The sequence below is a fragment of the Clupea harengus genome, chromosome 16 (genome assembly GCF_900700415.2).
Source record: "Clupea harengus chromosome 16, Ch_v2.0.2, whole genome shotgun sequence".
In the NCBI taxonomy this organism is placed as follows: domain Eukaryota; kingdom Metazoa; phylum Chordata; class Actinopteri; order Clupeiformes; family Clupeidae; genus Clupea; species Clupea harengus.
In genome coordinates, this window is record NC_045167.1 from 11,405,150 (window position 1) to 11,428,445 (window position 23,296).

The window sequence follows — 23,296 nt, forward strand, 5'->3', positions numbered from 1 at the left end:
CAATGTCTTTTCAAACATGAACGTGATAAGAATGATTTATCTTGGGGTCTAAATAAGTAAGGTGGGAGATCGGGTACAGTTGATACAGCTTGATTGTGATATAGCCTGTATTTTCAATTCTTGGTCAGTCACCATCAATGGGTTTAAATTGGTTTCTCAACTGTACCAGGGTACTGTCTCAACTGTACCGCACATGGGTACAGTTGAGACAAAATCGCACTTCATGTTTATAAGCAAATTATCAATACATTAAAAAGTTATGGATATTATTGATTGATAATATTTTAATATACAATCAAAGGAAACGGCATATAATACGGTGTCTCGCCGCAAGACCTTCTCAGCTGTGCTTGCGTAAAACAACAGGGTGCTCTCAATGCACCACCGTTTTCTTTAAAAATGTTTTGTTATGATTTGTCAGGACTGAAGGCAGCCCTGAGCTCACCCCGCCGACGTCTTACGCTGTGGATGCCGAGGGCGTGGTGTCTTTTGAGAAGACAAAATAAGGAAGCGCCAAGACACGAGTGTCTCATTCATTCATTAAAATGAGTTCAGGGGTCAATAGACTGAATCAAGGATGATTGGCAGCAGTCATGCAAAGCAGCATAGCCTATTTAACTCAAACCCGTATTAGCTTTCGATGATCTTTGATTTGAATCGTGGCATGGACAAGTGATGAGGATTTCGGAATCAGTGAGTACGAACTTCTGAATTTACATCTATATTTAGTTATTTAGCAGACTTCCGAAACTTCTGAATTGTGAAAAGATCCTGAAGAGACAGAGTCGTCTTGAAAATAGTAGTCTGCGCTAGACAATGAGGCAGTTGAACAATTGCTCAACAACCATGGCGAAGTTTGATACATTTGATACTGTAGCCTTCTTGGAAACGATGCCACTCACACATGTAGCACAGCAGTAGGCAGGCTTGATATACCTACGTAAAGAAGAGTCTGGCATGAGTTGAAGATTATCATGTGTAGCCTGATAAACTATCGGTTGCATTTAAACTATTTGTCTTGTCTGCTTAGTAACTTGAATGTGGTTGTGGAGGTAGATTGATTTGCCGCACGTGTGTGTGTGTCGGGGACTGGTCATGTTTTTGTATTGGTAATCTGAGTGGCCGTGATCTCTCTCTTTATGTATGACGTAGCCTATTTATTCCGTAGACGTTTCCCTCTTTACTTAATCTCGACTATTAGGAATCTACATATATCTTCAACTAAAAAAACAGACTACCGTTACATTTTTCAGCCTATACTTTTAGTAGGAAAATTAGTGACTGAATGATAACAAGCAGGAAAAGAATTAGAGCAAGTCAATTATTTATCTGTGGTATCTCTATGGTAGTCTAACAGGATACTGAAGTACCCTAGTTTTAGCGCTAATTTTCAATGAGTTTACACATGCAAAACATCCTTGAGATAGGAATTTGCATTTTCCACTGAACATTAGAACATTCTACCATAGACCAACAAGTGGTATGCAAGCCAGTCTCTATATATTTGGCTTTTGTTACTCAATATTGTACATGGTTTTCATAATGAAAAGGTAAATCAATCCAAGCCAGACGTCTCTTAATTCATGAGGTGTGAATGCCAAATGGCTCTTCATACAACGTCCTGGTGGAGTGTCACTTTGAAGTGCATGAAGTCACACACAGCAGTTGAAGGCTCTCCCATTTAAAGGAAGATAAATGAAAAATAAAGATATCTGTTGGATTCCTTTGTCTCCCTCTGTTAAAAGCATGACACAGCTGTCCCCATGGTGACATGCACATGCTTTGCTTGGCCTACTTTGTGGCATACATAGCTATTTAATTCTGTATGGTCAAATATTTGTTAAGACAGATATTGATTAATTTGTTTGTTTGGAAGATATAGATGGGTTGACCAACAAGTTCATATGTTTGATGTTAATTATAACAATAAAGAAAATATTTACTTTTGTTTGCAGTTTGAAACTGGTAAAGGTCAGCAACTTTTAGAGAGGTGATGCAGTTATTTTGACAGTAGATGAGGCCATGACCAGTTTTCAGCCTAATAGTGGAACAACATGAACCCACTGCATCAAAGTCATGGAGATCCCTGGATCCTCCCTGAAAAAGGGCACAGTCTGGAGACATCCCTTGAGACAGCCCATAGTTGGTCTAACTGTTAACAGTGGTTCTCTAACTTTTTTTTGTCATTCCCCACTTTGAACAAGGGGGCCTTTTCAAGCCCCACCTGTCTCTGACCGCTCCCATAAAATGGTAGGCCAAGCTTAAAGTTGTCAATTTTATTGAAATAACCTCAAGTAATAACAAATAGCATTTTATTTAGGTAAGCAAATCTATATTGCTTGTAGTGATTTCATGTTGTAGTGCAGGGGTTTTCAACAGGGGGTCCGTGGCCCCCTGGTGGTCCGCGACGGTATTGCAGGGGGTCCGCGACATGAGCCTATGTTGATCAGTTCACCATTGAATTTTTGTATTTTTATAAAGTCAGTCGCTTTGATATTTCAACACATTTCCAGATTACTCTTGAATATCGTGAAAATATCGTCTTATAGGCAGAATATCTGTGCAGGGGGAGGGGGCGTGGCAGCGGCTAGTGATGTACCTTGATAATTTCACATATTTAAGTGTTATAGGCAGAATATCTGTGCAGGGGGAGTGGGCGTGGCAGCGGCGGTTACAAACACGCACGTGCGTGCAGGCACATCAGTGGGCCGTAAATTACTTTCTAGTCAGAATGGTGGTCCCTGGGACAAAACCAGTTGAAAACCCCTGTTGTAGTGTATTGTTGTTATGGTCACGCACACATGGACGGATTATGAAACCATGGGCCCCTGGGCCTGGACTTGTAACAAAATACACCGCTTCCAACCACAAATAAGAAATACATTTAAGCCACCTCTAATATTAGCAAAAACAAAGTCTAAAAACAATTGACAGCAAGCAAATGAAATAACAGCGACTTCACGCAGAGGCTCTGGTTTAGGGGCCCTCTGAGCTCATTCGGTAATCCATCCCTGCACGCTTACAGTATTGTACTGGTTTCTGTCGACGGACTTTTACTTTGACACTTCGTCTCGTTGGAAGGGGAACAGCTGTGACGGTTTGTAACGCACATTCTCTATTGAGTTATGCTTTCCCCCGCACCCTCGAAAACAATGACTTAGTTGTTTCGCTGTCTCACATGCATATGTTTATTGACCTACGCTTAATCTCTATGAACTGTGTTAGTTCGTTGAAAGGTAATTATTAGTCATTTACGTTACGTTCTAATATGTGACCGTTAGCAAACCATTCATTCATAATTCCGTTGGTGGCTAACGTTAGCACTTATTAACCAGCTGTGCTGTAATCTGTTGTTGCTCTGATTCTTGGTGTAATGAATTTAATAGTAACTTGCTGTGTTTAGTTAAGATACCTTCTAAGTATTTTCCGTTTCTTTTGTATTACAATTACACTCTTAAGTTTTCACCTGACATCAATAAAGGAGCGTGGCGCTTGCTACCTGGCTCATGAAATTGAGTTTGGCTGACTGTTGAACTAGTCACTGGACGTGTAAAACACGTAGCGGGAACAGTACACCGCCCTAACTGTACACTTTCATGCTCCGGGAAAGTATTTTTATTTTTGTTTTAATTGTCCCGCTGCAATTAATACGCCGACGTCAATCAAAATATATTGTCTAGAAAGGTAAGCATTGCTATAGAGCAGGGGTAAATAATAATAATAATTAAAAAAATCTCCCGTTCATCGCGTCCAGTCGCTCCCCACCCATCACGTCTCTGCGCCCCACACTGTGAGAAACTTTCTAAGCAGTGGGTGATCTTTGTTTTCATTTCCCCATCATCCAGGAAACCCTGAATTCTTTACACTCTTTGTTCTCGCACACATAGTGAGGCTCGTCCTTATCATGTTAGACCAGCGTTTCTCAAAGTGTGGGACACGCCGAGACGTGATGGGTGGGGCGTGCCACACACTTTGAGAAACGCACTGTGTGTGTGCGAGAACAGAGTTCATTACATCACAGCATGCAGTACTTGCAGGTTTCTTGAAACATGAGCAATCTGTTTATATAGGTATATTATCACTCCACAAATGTCTGTCTGATGTGTGTGTGCATATGTATAATATATGTATATATATATATTAGTGCTGTCAGTTTAACACGTTATTAACGGCGTTAACGCAAACCCATTTTAATGTTTTTATCGCGAGATTAACGCGAGGTTTTTTTTTTAGATTAACATTATTTTTGGCCTCGCAAACTGTGTAGTAGGCTAACGTTACGGTTTGAGTGAATGGTGAGCACGATACGGCAAAATGGATGATTAAAAAGCTTCTGAACGGAAAGTTTACTTTTAAAAGTTGTGTTGTGCAAAAGAAGCGAGCTTCACTGTTGTCTGAAAATGTCAACAGGCAGCTGGCTGGAAGCAAAGAAGTAGTAGGCTTACCTTTTATTGGTAACCTAACTGTTACGGTTCAATGTTTCTGAAATAAGAGGGCCTGACTGCTATGTTCCCAGCAAACTTGGAAAAAAGAAAATATTAAGCCATGATTTGACTGCACTATAGGCTAAGTCCTTGTTTACCTGAAATGTGCACTTTATAATTTTATTTTGTACCGCCCTGTTTGGCAATATTGGTTTTCAATAAAATAAAACATTTGCATAAAGCAAGCCAATCAACATTCCCATGTTGATAAGGGCATTAAAATAAAAATAAAATGATGGAAAAAATAAATAAACGAAGGGACATTTAGAATAGATAAAAATTTGCGATTAATCGTGATTAATTTTGAGTTAACTATGACATAAATGCGATTAATCGCGATTAAATATTTTAATCGTTTGACAGCACTAATATATATATATATATATATGTATGTATGTACAGTGGGTATGGAAAGTATTCAGACCCCTTTACATTTTTCACTCTTTGTTTCATTGCAGCCATTTGCTAAAATCGAAAATAATGTTTTTTCCGCATTAATGTACACACAGCAACCCATCTTGACAGAAAAAAACAGAAATGTAGAAATTTTTGCAAATTTATTAAAAAAATAAAAATGATATCACATGGTCATAAGTATTCAGACCCTTTGCTCAGCATTGAGTAGAAGCACCCTTTTGAGCTAGTACAGCCATGAGTCTTCTTGGGAATGATGCAACAAGTTTCTCACACCTGGATTTGGGGATCCTCTGCCATTCTTCCTTGCAGATCCTCTCCAGTTCTGTCATGTTGGATGGTGAACGTTGGTGGACAGCCATTTTCAGGTCTCTCCAGAGATGCTCAATTGGGTTTAGGTCAGGGCTCTGGCTGGGCCAGTCAAGAATGGTCACAGACTTGTTCCGAAGCCACTCCTTTGTTATTTTAGCTGTGTGCTTCGGGTCATTGTCTTGTTGGAAGGTGAACCTTCTGCCCAGTCTGAGGTCCTGAGCGCTCTGGAGGAGGTTTTCTTCCAGTATATCTCTGTACTTGGCCGCATTCATCTTTCCTTCAATTGCAACCAGTCGTCCTGTCCCTGCAGCTGAAAAACACCCCCATAGCATGATGCTGCCACCACCATGTTTCACTGTTGGGATTGTATTAGGCAGGTGATGAGCAGTGCCTGGTTTTCTCCACACATACCGCTTAGAATTAATGCCAAAAAGTTCAATCTTGGTCTCATCAGACCAGAGACTCTTATTTCTCATAGTTTGGGAGTCCTCCATGTGTTTTTTGGCAAACTCTATGCGGGCTTTCATATGTCTTGCACTGAGGAGAGGCTTCCGTCGGGCCACTCTGCCATAGAGCCCCGACTGGTGGAGGGCTGCAGTGATAGTTAACTTTGTGGAACTTTCTCCCATCTCCCTACTGCATCTCTGGAGCTCAGCCACAGTGATCTTTGGGTTCTTCTTTACCTCTCTCACCAAGGCTCTTCTCCCACGATTGCTCAGTTTGGCTGGACGGCCAGGTCTAGGAAGAGTTCTGGTCATCCCATACTTCTTCCATTTAAGGATTATGGAGGCCACTGTGCTCTTAGGAACCTTGAGTGCTGCAGAAATTCTTTTGTAACCTTGGCCAGATCTGTGCCTTGCCACAATTCTGTCTCTGAGCTCCTTGGGCAGTTCCTTCGACCTCATGATTCTCATTTGTTCTGTGCACTGTGAGCTGTAAGGTCTTATACAGACAGGTGTGTGCCCTTCCTAATCAAGTCCAATCAGTTTAATTAAACACAGCTGGACTCCAATGAAGGAGTAGAACCATCTCAAGGAGGATCAGAAAAAAATGGACAGCATCTGAGTTAAATATGAGTGTCACAAATTTTTTAAAAATGTCTACATTTCTGTTTTTTTCTGTCAAGATGGGTTGCTGAGTGTACATTAATGCGAAAAAAAAAATGAACTTTTTCGATTTTAGCAAATGGCTGCAATGAAACAAAGAGTGAAAAATGTAAAGGCGTCTGAATACTTTCCGTACCCACTGTATGTATGTATGTATGTGTGTGTGTGTGTGTGTGTGTGTGTGTGTGTGCACGCACCAAATCTTTTTTTTTACCAAATCTGCCATCTAAAGCACAATCTATTTTGTCTTTGCAGGAATACCAGTAGCTGGACACATTTGCTTCTTAACTGTGGCCCTCCTAGCAACATCCTCCACTATGGACAACCAGTTGGAACTATGAATGGAAACCAAATTCCAAATCCCAGTATGAACCAGCACCCCTATTTCATTGCCAGCCAGCCGCAACTTTCAACACAGCATGGAAATCAAGTTTTTGGGATGGCATCAGCAAATAAGATTCCTTTATACTCGGCTATTGCTCCAGTTTCTGGCACTAATGCCAGTGGACACAGCCTGTTCTCAGTTGAAACCCAGCATTTACAGCTTGTGCAGTCACATCCAGTGGCGGGGATGCAAAGACAACAGCCCTTTCTTGTTAACACGCTTCAAGTTCCCATGAATGTTTCTGTACTGACAAATAGTGGATTACGCATGAGTCTGCAGCCACAGGCTAAGCTAAACAGTGACTGTAGTTCCTCCCACGTCTCTCAGTCTCAGCATCCCAGTGGTTCAAATCAAGTTCCAAAGCCCACCACGGATCAGTTTGGCAATCTCCAAAACTGTTTTCCTGGTATAGTAACTCTTCTTGTCCAGCAGAGTGACTTGACTCCTGCTGCGAACCCAGGGCATATTCTTACCGGTCCAGTGACTGTTGGTTTGTGTAGTGATGACGGTTCACTACAGAGGGTGCAAGAGCAAACAAAGATTCCAGAGGTTAATGGGGAAAAGTTGATGCAGACATCCTCATCTCTCCCTACTGGACAGTCTGCAAGTTCAGGTCTTGCTAACAATTCATTTGTCTTAGCTTCTCAGCCTGTCATCATCAGTTCAACTATCTCACCACCTACCTGCTCCTCAGCTGATAGCAATGCCCCTCCTCCTCCTCCCACCATTTCCCAAAGTCTACAGTCAAAGCCTAACCCTTCCAGGTTTCAAGGTTGGAACACTTCCTTCTCAGGGAAGAGTGGTGCACATACAACTCCGTCCTACTCCCATTGCCCCCCTCCACCTCCTCATCATCATCATCATCAACAAGACTTAATGCACAGCTCCAAGCCCACTCATACTCATAATAGTACAAATTCAACCTCCTCTGTACATCAACATGCTTTAACAGGCCAAAGCAATCTTTTTGCTGTCAGAACAAGTCATGAAACTTCTAGAAATAGAACGAGCATCCCAGTAACAGCTTCTAATCCCAAAGATGACCCTGCTTGTGGAGGGGCAAGCACACAACAAAACGTGCAGCAAGTCTTCAAGGAAGTAAGAACTGTACCCGTCTTTCTGAGGAATCATAAAATGCTTAAAGCCATTTGCCTGGTCTTAGAGAAATCAATACGTAGACGTGAAGCAGCTACCATCCTTATTATGCCAAACACAAGTTCGGGTTATGAGAAGACGCAGTCATTCGTCCAACAGTTATGTCAATCTGATGTGCCGATGAGGAATACTTCCGCCACTGATACAACTGATGCACTCAGTGGTTCCGACCCAAAGGGAGACAGCAGAGACAAGAACAGTAACAGACCAAGCGTTGATGGAACCAACATAGTGGTGCAAACAATCCGGGGACAATTGAAAACACATGTACATATTCACAGGGCTGTTGCTGTTGTCCCTCCGATATCACAACAGTCTACTGATGATCATGAAGGAAAAAAACAAAATTGTGACAAACAACCTTTTAAGATACAGAGTGTTTGGTCACTTGCTGGAGAAAACACGGGGGAATCCTTGCATGAGTCTGGTTGTCATCCTTCAGTTATTGATTGGTCCTCTGTGAAGTCCTCGTCTGATCACAAGACGGTAGAAGATCAAGACTGCTGTCAAAATGGTGTCCCAGCTGGACAATGTGCACCAAATTCATCACAATTAACCGGACAGAAATCTGATGCAGCAGAATGCCCAAAGGTTGATGGAGGCATCATAGATTCTCTGAAATCAAAGAATGAGGAAATCAGTATCCAACCACAGGAATACCAGACAACCAACACTCAGTCAAACCAAAACTATGGACAGTTGGGTGGCTTGGATGGCCCGAGACATGTTTTATCTAGAAGTATGGTGAAATATACTCTTGGGATGCTGAAAGAGTTGGTGGCTGATCTTGAAGCAGAAGACGTAAAGCAAGGCAGCAGGAGTGATCATGGCCCAGACGTTGTGGAGACCTTACTTGGCCTTTACTGGGGTGGAAGTTCTTATAACTACATGGTCGCAAAGGCAGAAGGTGCTATTCAGAATATATTGCAAGAGGCCACTGAGTTTCACATGGCTGATGAATCAGTGGTCTTTGATGGCATGAGAATGGATGATTTATATCAGCTAAGGGACCGATTCTACATTCTAAACAGGGATTCTGATGTTTACAAGCCAGAACACACTAACCTGTCGAATCCATACATTCATGACAAAGAGACAGTTACTGATACTGTAAAATCTGACCACAGAGAGGTTCAAGACCTCCCTGAGGGTGAAGAGCAGTATGATTGTGGCATCCTTGAGCTGGGGAACAAACCAGAAAAGGACCACACAAAATGTCAAAAGTCCTCTGGGGTTTTTCCAGTGAAGTCAACTGTGTTATCAGAAGACGCAACAAAGTTTTTTGATTGCAGAGAGTCTTTAACAGGTTCCTTTTCTCACAAAGAGCCCACCTCACCAGCACTGTGCTTTGGTGAAGAATTAAATCAAGACTTTCCAAAAATGAAGATACAAGTGTTGTCTCCAGACGAGGTAAAGGCACTTTCCAAGATATTGTATGAAGATCGTAAAGAGGGGTCTTCAACATCCCCACCTGGCGCTCTTCACAGTCATGCAGGTGATGCGACTGAGGTTGGGCCTGTTTCTTCCCAACAGGGTTGTGCAAACCAACAGCGAATCCATGCAGAAACAGGTGATGGTAAGACACTAGACTTGTGTAAAGGTGTGCCATCAATTTCTGCTTTGATAAAGTTGGTTAAAGGGATTGACAGGCACATTCCTGTAGCAGACAAAAAACTAAATGACAAAGGCAAGAGGACATTATTTAAAAAAAGGCCACATAGTTGTCGTACAAAAGCCTTGAATGTAAAGGACACAAGGGACCCAAGGTGTCTCCCACATGACGACAGAAATGCACAGAAATCATGTGGTATAATGGCACCTAAACAGCTTCTCAATGGTCCAGGAATCTCTCAGAAAGGTTGTGTTTCACCACCCAAGCGTGTGCACGGACCAAGGTCGATGCCGTATCCATACCATCGCATCGCATTTGACAGTCGTGTCACACCTTCTACAAAGGGTTTTGTCAGAAATGATGAAAAGGAATGGCTTGAACATGATGGTGAAGATCAAGCAGTCCATAAACTAACAAAATCACATGGATTGGAAAGGCAATGTACTGCCCCCCAAGTGATAGCCAGACTAGCCGTAACTCCATCACCAGTCAGAAAGCTAATGAAGCCTGGCGATAAGAAGCCAGGCTCACAGGTAAAAGGACAAAATGAGGAACAAAAGAAGGATCGTCTACTCATAGATCATGGCATGCGCTGCAGCCGTTCTGTTTCGGCTACCCAGTCAGTACCCCCACAGAAACGAAAAAGGGATATGAACAAAAGTGTTGAGGAACATTTGGATCGGCAAGAATTAACGCACCGGACTGTTCTGCAGCAACCAACAACAGAGAAAGCCACTGAAGCATTGGCCATAACCCAGGACATTACTAAGTCCTCAGTAAAACAAAAAAAGCGTAAATGTGAGCACAGAACGCCCTCATCGGTGACGAGTTCTGCTAAGGAAAAGGTCCGTAAAACTTGGGTGAGCACTTATGTGCCAACCAATGTGAAATCAAGAAGACCGTCTGACCAGACAGAAGAAGGACGGAGAAGGTTTTCTTCAGTTCATCAGAGTTTAAACCAAGTAACAAACAAATCGAAATTACGTACTCTGTCACAGACAGTCAAGCCGGATATGGGACCATTGATAATTGAGTTGAGGAAACATGTGCAAGAAAGAAAAGCTAAAGAGTTAGTTTCTAGAGAAAGTTTCTTTCAGTAAAATGTGAATTGCAGGGTCCCATAACCCAGTATAGCCTTCATTGCCTCCTGACTCATTGAGAACTAATGTCCCCCAGGTGCCATGCAGGAGACATGAGTAGCTGTTGACTCCACCGTCCTAGCAGAAGTGATTTGATTTTCTTATGGAAACTATAAAAATTTGCTTTTAAAATGCATATCAGTTATGTGTTGTGTTGTTGACCACAATCATTTTCAACAATGAGTTGGAAACGTCTATTTCATCATTATTGGCATGCTTTCTACCTATGGATGGATTCTCGTAGTTAGATTTTTATAAATGTATATAAAATGTATTTTTGACACAACATTCTGGATGAGGTTGACAATTTGATATTTTTTTGCCTGTATATTTTTTGTTACCAGAACATTTGTACTGTAAGTGATATTTCTGTTGACTTTAATGGCTGCTATACAAAATAATTCAGATTCTGTACATTAAATTTGTACATATAAATAAATTGACCAAATATATGCAAACTGTGTTGAGTACATACATATTCCTGCACCTAGTCTACTGTATACCGATGGCACTGAATTCATGCTTTGTTAATAATCTCCACACATCCAACATCTCTTTAAAGAGGTACTGCACCCTTAAATGTGTGTGTGTGTTTTATTTAATTTATTTTATTTTAGCTTCAAACCAAATGATATGACTGTACTGTGATGAAACACATCAATGCTGGTGTTAATATTGCTGCTGTTCCAATGAGATGCAGACAACTGAGTGCGATGATCTGAAGCTTTATTCCAGTCTTCCAGTCAACCCGCGAGGTGGTCCATGGAGCATTGTGTGTGTTGCTCGTGTCCGGGAACAACATTATCTACAAGGCCCCCTCCACCCCCCGGGTACAGATCGCTGACTGGCCATTTGCGCATGGCAACGCACACACTATGCATTTTCCATTTGCGCACGCAAAACAGCTCTCCTCTCTAGCATAGACTACTAATCATCATAACAACATAAACATCAAAGTAATCCTTACAGGGTTATGAAGGATTTAGCCATGGCTATATCTCTACCTCGTGTTTTCCAGGCTGTATTAAACCCATTAAGATTATTATTTACAAAATATAAATGTATACAATACATTTCTTGACGTCTTTTTCACTCGCACATACAGCAGACAATCTAAATGACAGTGTAGCTCTACTTCAGTTATTTCAGACATAGATATCCTATAAAGATCAATAAAAAGGCTGTGGCAGACATGTTTAGCACCTGGCATTTTCCATGCATGCATTTGTATTATATCCATATTGTGGTAGCGAACTTTCTCAGGAAGGGTTCTATCGCCATGGTTACAAATAATTTTTTTATTGTGACATTTATACACTGTGTTCTAAACAAAAGGACATCGAACAAGTATGACAGCTTTTACCAACTTTATGTCTGGTTCAGTTACAGGTAAGTAATATATCTAAATAACTAAGTTCATTATCGCTAGTTCTTAAGGGTCAATCATATTTTTTGTTAGCGGACTATACTATGTTTTTCTTATTTAAATTAAAGATTAACCATAATGCGTAAAAAGTGGACTAGATATGCCTGAAGTGCGGTAAGGACATGAACAACGTCTGAGTTCCACGGATAACGGTGGGCATAAGGGTGTCTTCCCCATCCAATAGCCAATCGTGGTATCACCCGTTTTCTTTGCTTTCTTTATTACCCCGTGAACTGTAGCCTACAGTGGCGGTTCTACACGGAGGCCTGGGGTGGCCCGTGCCCCCGTAGACATGTCCCTGGCCACCCCTGTGGCCACCCCGTACTGACCAAATACAAAAATTATGAATTTATTATGATTTTACACCCGAGCGCCAAAAGCGGAACTATTGCGTATATATTAAAACGGCGCACCCAAACACTGTAGTCTGCCAAGTGTGGTGCTCTTCGGTGAATGAGAGCTCAGCAACTACTTTTACATGGATACCATGTAACGTGTGTCTAATATTATATATATATTTGTTTCCAACACGGACACAGTAGTCTAGCTGTGCGTCGGTCACAACCCACAGAACGTTCAAATGCCCGGGATATGTTGTGCTGTTCGATGCGACAACTGTCGCCAAAGAAACCCAAATATACAATTTCGTTCTATTCCAAAAGATTTAGGGAATGACTGACCTGTTAAGTGAAATGCAGCACATTGATACAATCGTGAATAATTACTTACATCACCTGTGATCACATAGGCCTACATATTTTTTGTCTCCAGATGCCATATCTTGGTGTCGTTCACCCATCCTGCAACTGCATAGGCTATTGATAGGCATTTGTAGCCTACTCTTGAAATCTCCGGTGTATGGGGATGGATTATGTACAAGACAAATGTAAATGTCGGGGAAAAAAAGTTGGGGCAGACACTTTGCAGACTTTAAGGGACAAAATAAAGTTGAAGTTAATAAATATGGATCGCAGCCAATAATCAATGCCTTTTCCAAATATCGCTGTCCTTCTGTCTCATTTAGATGTGCTATCAGCTACAGCTCCCTAGCTTGCTCAGGATAGTTTAGGTTTGATAAAACAGTAATTATTCACGATTGTATCAACGCAAAAAACAAATCCTAAAGGAGACATCACATAAAAAAAGCACATGCTTAGATTTGAATAGCAGTGGCGATTTTAGCCCGAAATTTCTGGTGGGGCAATTTTGTATGATATATTCGTTGTCATGACTGTGTTTGCCAGCTAACCAACCACTAGAATGAGAAAATACTACATTTAAAAAGTCTAAATTTGAAGAAACTAAACAGAAAAAAATACTATTATAATATTGTTATTATAATAATTATTATATTATTACTATATATTATTATATATTACTACCTAGCTACTATTGGTTACAAAAATCTTATAGTTTTGATGTGCCCCTCTGGTTAAACACTGGCCCCTCCTTGGCCCCCCTAGTAAAAATGATCTAGAACCGCCACTGGTAGCCTATACAGTGAAAATGTCATAAAAAATTAGCTCAGCTCTGCAAAAATGTTTTATTTTGATATATAGAGTATATTTTGTTACAGAGCAACACCCCCTCCCCCCAATATCTCCAGTTTCACACACTCATGCACACCATGTGAGACAACAGGCATCAACAAGCACATACACTACATCTAAAATAATGAAGTGGCAGTATCACTTAAAACATGTCACAAAATGTCTGATGATGATTAGCTGAATGATTACTGATTGAATGGTTATTATAGAATAGAATTATGATTTCTCTCCGTTATAGCCAAGCTTGCCCCCATTGCAGCGAATCCTGAGATCCAGTTGACCCAGGATTGGCTAGAGAAGCGCTCAGGTGAGAAAGCTAAGGGCTGTACAGGTATGAGGAGGAGGAGGACAGGTGAGAGAGCGGAGAGCTGCACCAGCAAGGGGACGGAGGATGGGAGGACCCTGGACTCCTTAGCCTTCTCTTCCTCACAGCAGCAGGATGACAGGGATTTCATCACCAGTGTACTGCGGAGCCTATCCAAAGAGTGAGTATGTTTGGTTGACAGTAAGAGGAGAGAGAGGATAGAAGGATTGTGGGGTAGTGATCGATTGTGGAGGTAGTGTAGGATTGTGATTTATTATCTTTGATTTGTTGACACTTTTTGTCTTTTACATACTGTACATATATATTTTTTTATTCATTAATGTTTGATATTTTTATTCATAAGATATGTGAAATAGAATGTGAATGAGAGAGAGACAGATAGGGAAGGAATAAAAAGAGAGCACCAGAGAAAGGAGGAAAGAAAGAAAAAAAAAAGCAAAATCGGGAGTAAAATGGGATAGGAAAGAATATGAATTAGGGAGTGAGAAACAAGCATGAACCGATGTGCAAGGAAAGATATTGTCAGCTATAATCATCAATGGTACCGAGGCAATAGTTTTTCAACAATATCTCTCCTCATTACCATGGTTACAGTCACTATCTGTTATGACTCCTCTCCTCTCCTTTTTTATACAGGCAATTCCAAACTCTCTGGGATGGCATGGACAATTCTGTAAGTACAAAGATCGCTGACAGTTGTAGAAAAAGTATAAAATGTATACCTTAATTTGCATATTTTATGTAATTGAATGCAGAATATGCAATCAATAGCATATTTACATGTCTTGTAATGCCACTCAGTAATATCAGGAAGAAATATATTGCTAAAGAATGTTTTATGCCAGTCTGTACATTGGGATGCTCAGAGGTCTACAAAGGTTAAGGTTGTACATTCTCTGTAACAGTAACACATGGATATCTTTAGCCATCTATCTGTTCTGACAGCTTTCGGTAAACTGCAACCCTTTAGAATGTTGTTTGTACTGGAACTATGTGCCATGGTACACTACAGTAAATTTGAATACATTTTAAAAACAGTACTTGTGCTGCTTTGTGGCAGGTGCCTGTGTCTGAGCTGGCATGGACTCTGTCATCGTGGGTGAAGCAATCTGCCAAGCTGGTGCTCCCTCAAGCGATGGTGGAAGCCAAAAGGATGAGGGCTGCTTTTCCGGTCTGTATGGGCGCTTCACCTGAATTCTCTGGCTCCACCAGAGTGAGGATGAATCAGGTCCAGGAGACCCAAGCACCTGGCACCTCTACCTCTGCGTCTAAATGTCCTTCTGAGCGGCATGGTGTTGTGCCCCGTCTTTACCAGGATAAAAACTCCAGTAGAGCGGCTCTCACTGATGAGGACAGGAACAGCATGGGTGATTCCTGGTGCCCCACACCTATTGGTGTGACTCCGCTGGACTCTCAGACTGGGAAATGTAGGTCAGGTGCATCTGGAGGATTTCCGCCGAGTGTCAATAAATCCAAAGTGGTCCTCCAACTGGGGGCCAGTGCTAATACTTACACGCATGCTGGTGGCCTCACCTGTGAGAGTCTACAGACTGACATTGCCTCTGTTGGGCTCCATAGTGTGGACAGTGGGAGCACGTCTGCGTCCAGCACATCTCCTGCTATGGACGCTCTGAAGGGCACCATGGAGAGAATGGTTCTGTGTGTGGATAACGCCAAAGCTGCTCAGGAGAGGCTCGAGACCCTTGCCTCAAGTGGACTCCTCCGACCCTTCATCCATGACCTGGTGGATCAGCTCCAGGAGGTCATCTCCTGTAGAAAAACCTCAGCCCCCTTCCATATTGAGATATCTGCATCTGACCCTGTCATTTCACTGACTACAGGAGAAAACAGGGGTCAAAGGGCAATGGATAGATGCCTGGAGATCACTCTGGCCTACACCCAGAAGGTTGTTCGATCTCTACTGCGGGAGTTACTGATTGCCCTACCCCAGCCTTGGGCTCAGAATGAGAAAGGTGCCTGCTTCTCCAAGACTTCCCTAAGGCCCTCGGCTAAGGTGTGCGCTGATGTGGTGGAGGTTTTCACTGCGGTGTTGGCGCGACATGTGATGGCATCACTACCTGAGAGGCAGGCGGATCGCTTATCCCCTTCACCATCAACAGCGTCCTTACAGTCCCACTCCAGCCTGGCCAGTGGCAGCATCACCAGTGTCTCGTCCGGGCCACCACGCGCTTTCAGCCTCAACTTCGAGGGTGGAGACTACCGGTGCCTGGTCACGATCCTGGTGGTGAAGCTGCTGCTGAAGGTCAGCCAGGCGACAGAGGGAGATTATCTCATAAGCATTCCAGTCCTGTCCCGGATGCTCACGAACAGGGTGCTGTTTGAGTTCTGTGCCGTGTCCGGCTTCTCCAGGAGTGAAGCCTATCCCCCCAAATTGGTAATTCCGAAGGTCTACAGGGTCGTCTACAGGAAGCTGCTGGTCGAGTTTGTCACCAAAGAAGAACTTAAAACGGCCCTTTGTGCTCAGCGACTCTCTTTCAGCAAATGCGTGGTTAATCTCCTCTGTGATGAGCTACTGAAGCAGTGTCACTATGTGAGGGTTGCAAATCTCTCAAGTTCAAACAGGAAAGTGATGCATGAGGCCAGCCTTCCTCATTCAGGGAAGAACAGTGAGAGAAAGATTTCTACCAAAGCCTCTTTTTTCTTCAAGGGAAGGCATTCTTCAAAGAAGGTAAGTACTCACTACAGTTTGAACTTAACTTGATTCAACTACAGATATCTCACGGTATGATTTTACTCTCTCGCCAATCAGCTCTTCAGCAGGACCAACCAAGTGATGCCCGATTGGGGTGTGGCCCACCAGACATCCAGTGCATCTGTTGAATACCGTGATGGAGGTGAGTTTAAATAAATGATCATGGGTTAGCATTTTCAAACCCTGAAGCAGGTCTGTTAGATCAGTGGTTCCCAAACTTTTTACAGTCCCGTACCCCTTCAGGCATTTAATCTCCAGCTACGTACCCCCCCCCCCCCCCCCCCCCCCCCCCCCCAGTTTAAAAAAAAAAGTTTTCCTTTTCACCTTTTAGTTTAATTCCGTTTTATTCAGGCTCATTTTGTTCACCGAGGTAGATTGATGGCTTAAAATGAGTGAGTAATATGTGCCACAAGTGACCCAAACCTTCTAAGGTTGTTGTTTGCCAGCCATCAACAGAACAGAAGACTAAAAAAAACATTATTTTCAGGCGATTGGGAAGATGAGCGAATTAATTTGACAGGCTACGGAGGTCTGTGTGAATAGGGGGGCGTGGCCGGAGCGGAGTTCAGCAGACGTGACATTTTCTCAGTGGTTTTGTTTTTCTAATTAATGCTTGTTCATCGTTGCAATCGTTGTTGTGTTTATAAGAAAGAAATACAGCCTTGCAGGACAAAATACAGGGGAATTTGGGCGATTTTGATGCACAAAATGATGTTTCCGTCTGAAACTTGCAATTCTGTTTCAAAGGGTACATTCTGCGAATTCCGTCCGTTTTCCGTTATCGCGGAAATGTTCTCCCTGCGTACCCCAGTTTGGGAACCGAGGTGTTAGATGATGGGTGGTGATTTATAAACCTGCACTTTTTTGGAGCCTGTTGCAAAAAAAAAAGAAGAAAAAAAAGTACACACGCTAAAGGCTTGATGTCATTAAGCTTACTGATACAAACAGACTGAAAAGTGTGTGGCTTATACCTGCTCTGAACAATTTGTAGTTAGTATTGCTAAACGAGGCCTTCATTAACTATACTCTATTATAATACTATAAGAGTATTAACCAGATGGTTTAGGACTACCTATTTCTTGGTGCTTTTGCTTTTCAACTGAGAAAAAACTAAACTTCCTTGTTGGTGTTTTGGTTCGTACTTAAGGCCAAAGCTCCTCTGTTTCTCTGAATGAAGAGGTCACAGCAAGCCGTGGCCACCTGGAGGATATTACCATAGACAACTCGGGCTCAGGGGACAGGTCCCTCGCAGTCACCGTCTCCATGGACACAAACAGCAGTCCCACCTTATTCTCGAGGATGTTTGACAGATTGTCCACTGTTCTAGACAGATCTCTCTGATCTGTGTATCAGTCATAGATATTTTGGTTGAAATAGACTTTTAATGACAAATGCATTTTATTGTATCTAGAAATAAAGAAATGGGAACATAAAATCTATTGAGTTTCCAAACATCAATTGTAATGTAGAATTTCTGTACATATCATACATAACCCCCTTGCCATAATTTGTTTGGTAGTGCTGATCACACACAAATGAAGGTTGCTTGACCAAAACATTGGTCAAATTATTAAACAAAGAATGTCTTTTTTTCCCCTGAGTTACTAATGAAACAAAAGTAAGAATGACATGACAATTTCTATCAGCAAAAAAAACATGACCTTCTTTGGTGCTCCATGACCCATTATTGCTCCAAATCTGTAAACTCAAAGTAAACACACATCAACTATGGCATGTCTCATGCCTAAAAGCATAAATTAAAAGTCTTGTGTTCTGAATGTCTTTGTTGGGACCTTCATTTTTTTTTTTCAAACTTGAAAACACAGGTCACGAACAAAACACTTACGCACACATAAACACACAAACAACGGTGTGCCAGTGGCTTTGGATTGCCGCGGTGGCACGGGGAGTCTCAGCGCCCTCACATGCCAAGGACTGTAATGGAGTGCATTTGGAACAGGTGGCCTTTACTGTTCTTTTCACCTTCATTTGAGATGTCCATCAGGTGAGAGGCTTCCACCTACACACACACACACACACACACGCACGCACGCACGCAATGTCATCAGTATGAATGCATCTATAACACTGACAAGTCCTGCTACGTGTATCAGTATTCAGTCTACAGTTTGCACTTCTGTTTCCAACCTACTTGTGAAACTTATTTGAAAAGCTAATTAGGACCCTGGACGTGACCAGTAGTCTTGCCTGTCCCAATCACTTTACTGTTATGGAGATACAGGGAGGTGTGGTGTCATTATGTGACTTGGGACCTACAGTCAAGCCGGACAAGTGTTTTCACTTTGTCATTATGGGCTATTTTGTGTAGAATTTTGAGACAAAAAAGGAACTCAATCTATTGTAGAATATGTCTGTAACGTAATAAAACGTGGAGAAGGTGAAAGGGGTGTGCAGACTTTAAGGCTGAACTGTATTTATGTAGGTGACGCTATGTATTTAAATATGGAGGCAACACCCAGACAGTGAGTCTGTAGCCCCTCGGGTGATAGCCTGTGTATAGACACATAGTACTGCACCTGATTCCATTTCTTGGGTTTCTGGTGGTAAATGGGCTCCGTGTCTTCTCTAGGAGGTGACCTGGTGAAGAGCCTGTTGAATAACAACATAGTCACCTTTTAATTACAAATAACTACATGCACTACTACATAACAAAACAAAGCCTAAAACATGACTACAAATGACAACCTGGAATACTGAACGATTGAAACATGTTGTGCTTACTGAAGTGACAGAGCTCTCAATGCTGCCTTACATTTTTTTCATTATTTCGTTATTCATCCTTAACTGTTTTAACATAAGTTGGAGTAATGTTAAGGCTAGGAGTAACATGCTTTGAGATGTACAGAGATTCACAATTTTGTGTTAAAAAGCTGCATGTGAAAGAAATCTGACCAAATTGTAAATGTCCCAATATCTTTACTGCATGTTAAAGAAATCTGACCAAATTGTAAATGTCCCAATATAATACTGTTCAGGTCAACTCGGAGAGAGAGACAGAGAGAGACAGAGAGAGAGAGAGAGAGAGAAGGACCACCTTATGAGTCGGTCTCTAGCATCCTGCTGAAATGTGCTGATCTTCTCTGGTATCAAGTGCAGAACACCGTTAGGGCCCTCACAAACCAAGCGATTAATCGCTGCACGCAAGTTATTTATCTGAAAAAGACAAACAGTTTGAGAGAATGACTCTCGGGACATGGAGACAGGTCGGTATCAGACTTTTATCACTTTACTACTACATGACAGGCACAAATAGTTTTGTTGACAAAATAATCCTCGTCATTTTGGAAATGTATAAACCCTGTCTGTTTATAACGAATATGAGTGTGAGAGACAAATGAGAACTGAAAAAAGAGAGAGAGGGAGAGTGTGTGTGTAAGTGAGTGTGAGAGAGAGAGAGAGGGAGAGAGAGCGGAGTTGAGTTGAGTGATACCTCAGAAATATCATCTGTGTCGATCCTGACGTCAAAGGTGAGCTCAATGTCGTTGTCTGGCAGCAGACCGTCCTGAGACTGGACGGTGGGGCCAAGTCCACAGAGAGCACCAGTGAAGTGTTTGCGCTCCTCATCAGTTCTAAAGAGAAAACAAACAAACATAAACACACAATTGTTTAATTTCCATCTATAGCATTCCTTTTAAAGGCTTAATGCTACTGCACAGTGGATCCTATTCCTTTACACTTTAATCATGGCAAAATGATGACCTTATTGGAACTATGGAATGCTAAAACTAAAAGTATTTTTTTATTTCTACTCCACAACAATGCATACAAAGACTTCCTGTATCTTTTTCTTTTTTATACGGAACACCTGTTTCTATACTATGCATATCAAGCTAGAATTTCTTCATCCACACTCCCGTCTTCCTCTATACATGGTCCATGACGGACAAGTCAAGGTGAGGGGCGTTTCTATGGCAACCCACCGTAGCTCCATGACAGGGCAGAAGATGATGGTGATGAGAGCAGGCAGACCAAGGATGTGAGGCATCAGAGTGGTCTCCCTCAGTTGGATCCCAGAGCCTACATACGCACACACACACACACACACACACACACACACACACACACACACACACACACACACAAGCACAGAAAAACAAATTCACACAAATCCACACACACAAATATGAATGCAGTTAATCACCTGTGAGGATGGATGAATGCACACATACACGCAAAAGGCGATAGTCAATGTGCACAAACACGCTCACAATCCGGAGCATGTTTCACATACGTTGTTTCCAATTATTTTTCCTTACACACATCAAAAATAGTGCAGACCCACACACAGGCATAGAGAATTAAATAATGTATTTGAAGAGGAGGCATAAACCTAATGACCAACATAGACTTAACACATACTGCTCCAAAGTGTAGATGCATGGAGACTAACACACACAACTTCTCTCACACCTGAGCCACTGACAGACACTGATCCTGCCACCAGCATCCTGTTGTGGGTGTACTGAGGATTATCATTGATTGCCACCTGATTAATGCTGTCCTTCTCCAGGAGAACAGGCCTGAGGACACACACAAACAAGCAACACATTTACAGGACAGTAAATATGTATCCAATATGTAACCTCTATGGTAGCCTAACAGCCGGGTTAAACTTTGGTCAAGGCCAGTTCTCAAAATACAACGTTGGGTCAGAAACCGGTGCAGGATATGCCCAAATATGATACGATTGTTTCCGGATTCAGAGGCCCTCCCCATGAAATAAAATGGGTACAGCCAATAAGAAGGACCCATAGTTTTTCTAACATGAAAAGGAGGAGCCTCACGGTGTGTGAGAGAACAAAGAGTACAAATGTAGTGCAGTCATGGGATGCACTCTGGTTTTGCTGTTCATGTTTTACTGGCAAATAAACCATTTTTGCATTAAACCTTGCTGGATTTTGAGAGCTTTCTTACGTTTTGAAGACTTTTTAGACATACACACACACACTCATTCATAGAGTGAAGTATGGCTCATACTGTACACACACACACACACACACACACTCACCTCAAGAGTGAAGTATGGCTCATACTGTACACACACACCTGAAGAGTGAAGTATGGCTCATACTGTACACACACACACACACACACTCACCTGAAGAGTGAGGTATGGCTCATACTGTAGAACTTGACTTTATTGGGGCTGTAAGGGCCATGCACCAGGCACTGGATGGGATAAACAGATAACAGATACAGTGGGCCAAGAATCACTCAGATACTCTGAACCACAATATGACTGTAGAGCACTATTATTTTTTTTATTAAATATTTGCGATATGTTGTGTGGCCTTCACTATGATTCACTAGATTTTGGATGCAAATTGTGGGCCTAATGAAAAACAAATAAAATAAAAGCCACGGATTAGACATGCTTCATATTTTCAGCACTAGTCTGGCGTAGTTCGGCCAATCTGCTGTCTACATGGAAAAGTGACGGTAAACTGCACAGAAGAGACTTGCATAAGAAATCTTATTTACTCCAGGACAAGGCAAGGTCGGCATTTTCCCTCAAGACCTTGCGTAGACATAATGAAATAATCTAGGGATGGGCGATATGGCCCAAAATATTTTATCTGTATATTTTTTAGATTTTTGTTATGAATGATTCACAATTCTAATCTTTGTTTTGCCTGTCACATGGACTCAAGACAAAACATGATAAAAAAAATTGTTCTCCGAAATGGAAAAATCAATAAATTTAGCAACAAAATAATGCGAATTCAAGTTAGGTACTTTGTAGTAAATGATTATGTTAAATTTGCTTTTGATAAAGGTCTTTTGCTTTAATCTCTTTCTCACTGTCTTTTTTTCTCTCTCCTTCTCGAAGAGATGTTTGTGGTTTGCTTCTGATGAGAGCAACTGCAAGTAGACTCCCTGTGTACGTGAGAGATGGCTCACGAGAAATGGCACAGACATTAGGGGAGGGAACTTTTAGAAAATAACAATTCTCTTTGCCACTACTTACTACTGTATCATTTACCTGGCAACAACTGATCATGAATATGATTATGGTTATGATGAAGGTATTTAGCAGACGCTTTTGTCCAAAGCGACATTCAAAACATTAGAAAACACACACAACAAATATAATTTTAAAATAATTCAAATGTAAACACTCAATAATAATAATAATAATTATTATTATTATCAACAACAACAATTTTGAGTTTGAAATTATTATTATATTTATAAAGTATGCCTCAAACAAAATAACTATTTAGACAGATGATGTTTGAAAAGGTGTTTTAAACTAAACTCTTTTTAAATGTAACAAGGTAGATCATTCCACCACAAACGAAAAGAGTCTTGACTGCGATCTCTTGCTGCTGAGAGAAGGCAAAGACAGCAGATGCTCATCAGGGGAGCGAAGTGGTCAAGAGGGTGAATAGTGCTGAATTATGGCACTGAAATAAGCTGGTGCTGATCCAATGGCTGAGAGTGAGGAATTTTAAATTGTATTCTAGCAGCTACAGGGAGCCAGTGAAGGGTGACCAGAAGATGAGTTACATGTGGCCCCTTTTGATGATCAAAGACCAAACGCACCACCACATTCTGAATCATCTACAGTGGTCTCACAACATTAAAATTGTATTGCAATATTCTAGTTCAGAAATAATCAGGGCCTGCACAAGAAGAGTGGTCATTGTACTG

The 23,296-nt window shown here is 41.7% G+C and overlaps 2 protein-coding genes across 2 annotated transcripts in view; one reads left to right on the forward strand and one right to left on the reverse strand.

Moving 5' to 3' along the window:
* The first annotated feature begins 565 nt into the window (after nt 1-565).
* On the forward strand, nt 566-11,059 carry LOC116224177. Its single transcript, XM_031583253.2, has 2 exons — nt 566-693; nt 6,572-11,059. The coding sequence occupies exon 2, from the start codon at nt 6,654-6,656 to the stop codon at nt 10,566-10,568; it is 3,915 nt and encodes a 1,304-aa protein (XP_031439113.1). The 5' UTR covers nt 566-693; nt 6,572-6,653; the 3' UTR covers nt 10,569-11,059.
* Nucleotides 11,060-18,060: 7,001 nt separating this feature from the next.
* The window catches only part of tdrd9 (tudor domain containing 9), a 34,155-nt gene continuing 28,919 nt past the window's right edge, over nt 18,061-23,296 (reverse strand). Inside the window, exons 29-35 of the mRNA XM_031583160.2 lie at nt 21,741-21,811; nt 21,053-21,162; nt 20,563-20,659; nt 20,073-20,211; nt 19,677-19,795; nt 19,159-19,231; nt 18,061-18,641 (exon numbers count right to left, since the gene is read on the reverse strand). Of these exons, the coding sequence (XP_031439020.1) occupies nt 18,543-18,641; nt 19,159-19,231; nt 19,677-19,795; nt 20,073-20,211; nt 20,563-20,659; nt 21,053-21,162; nt 21,741-21,811 (708 nt within the window). The 3' untranslated portion in view covers nt 18,061-18,542. The remainder of the gene's footprint in view (nt 18,642-19,158; nt 19,232-19,676; nt 19,796-20,072; nt 20,212-20,562; nt 20,660-21,052; nt 21,163-21,740; nt 21,812-23,296) is intronic.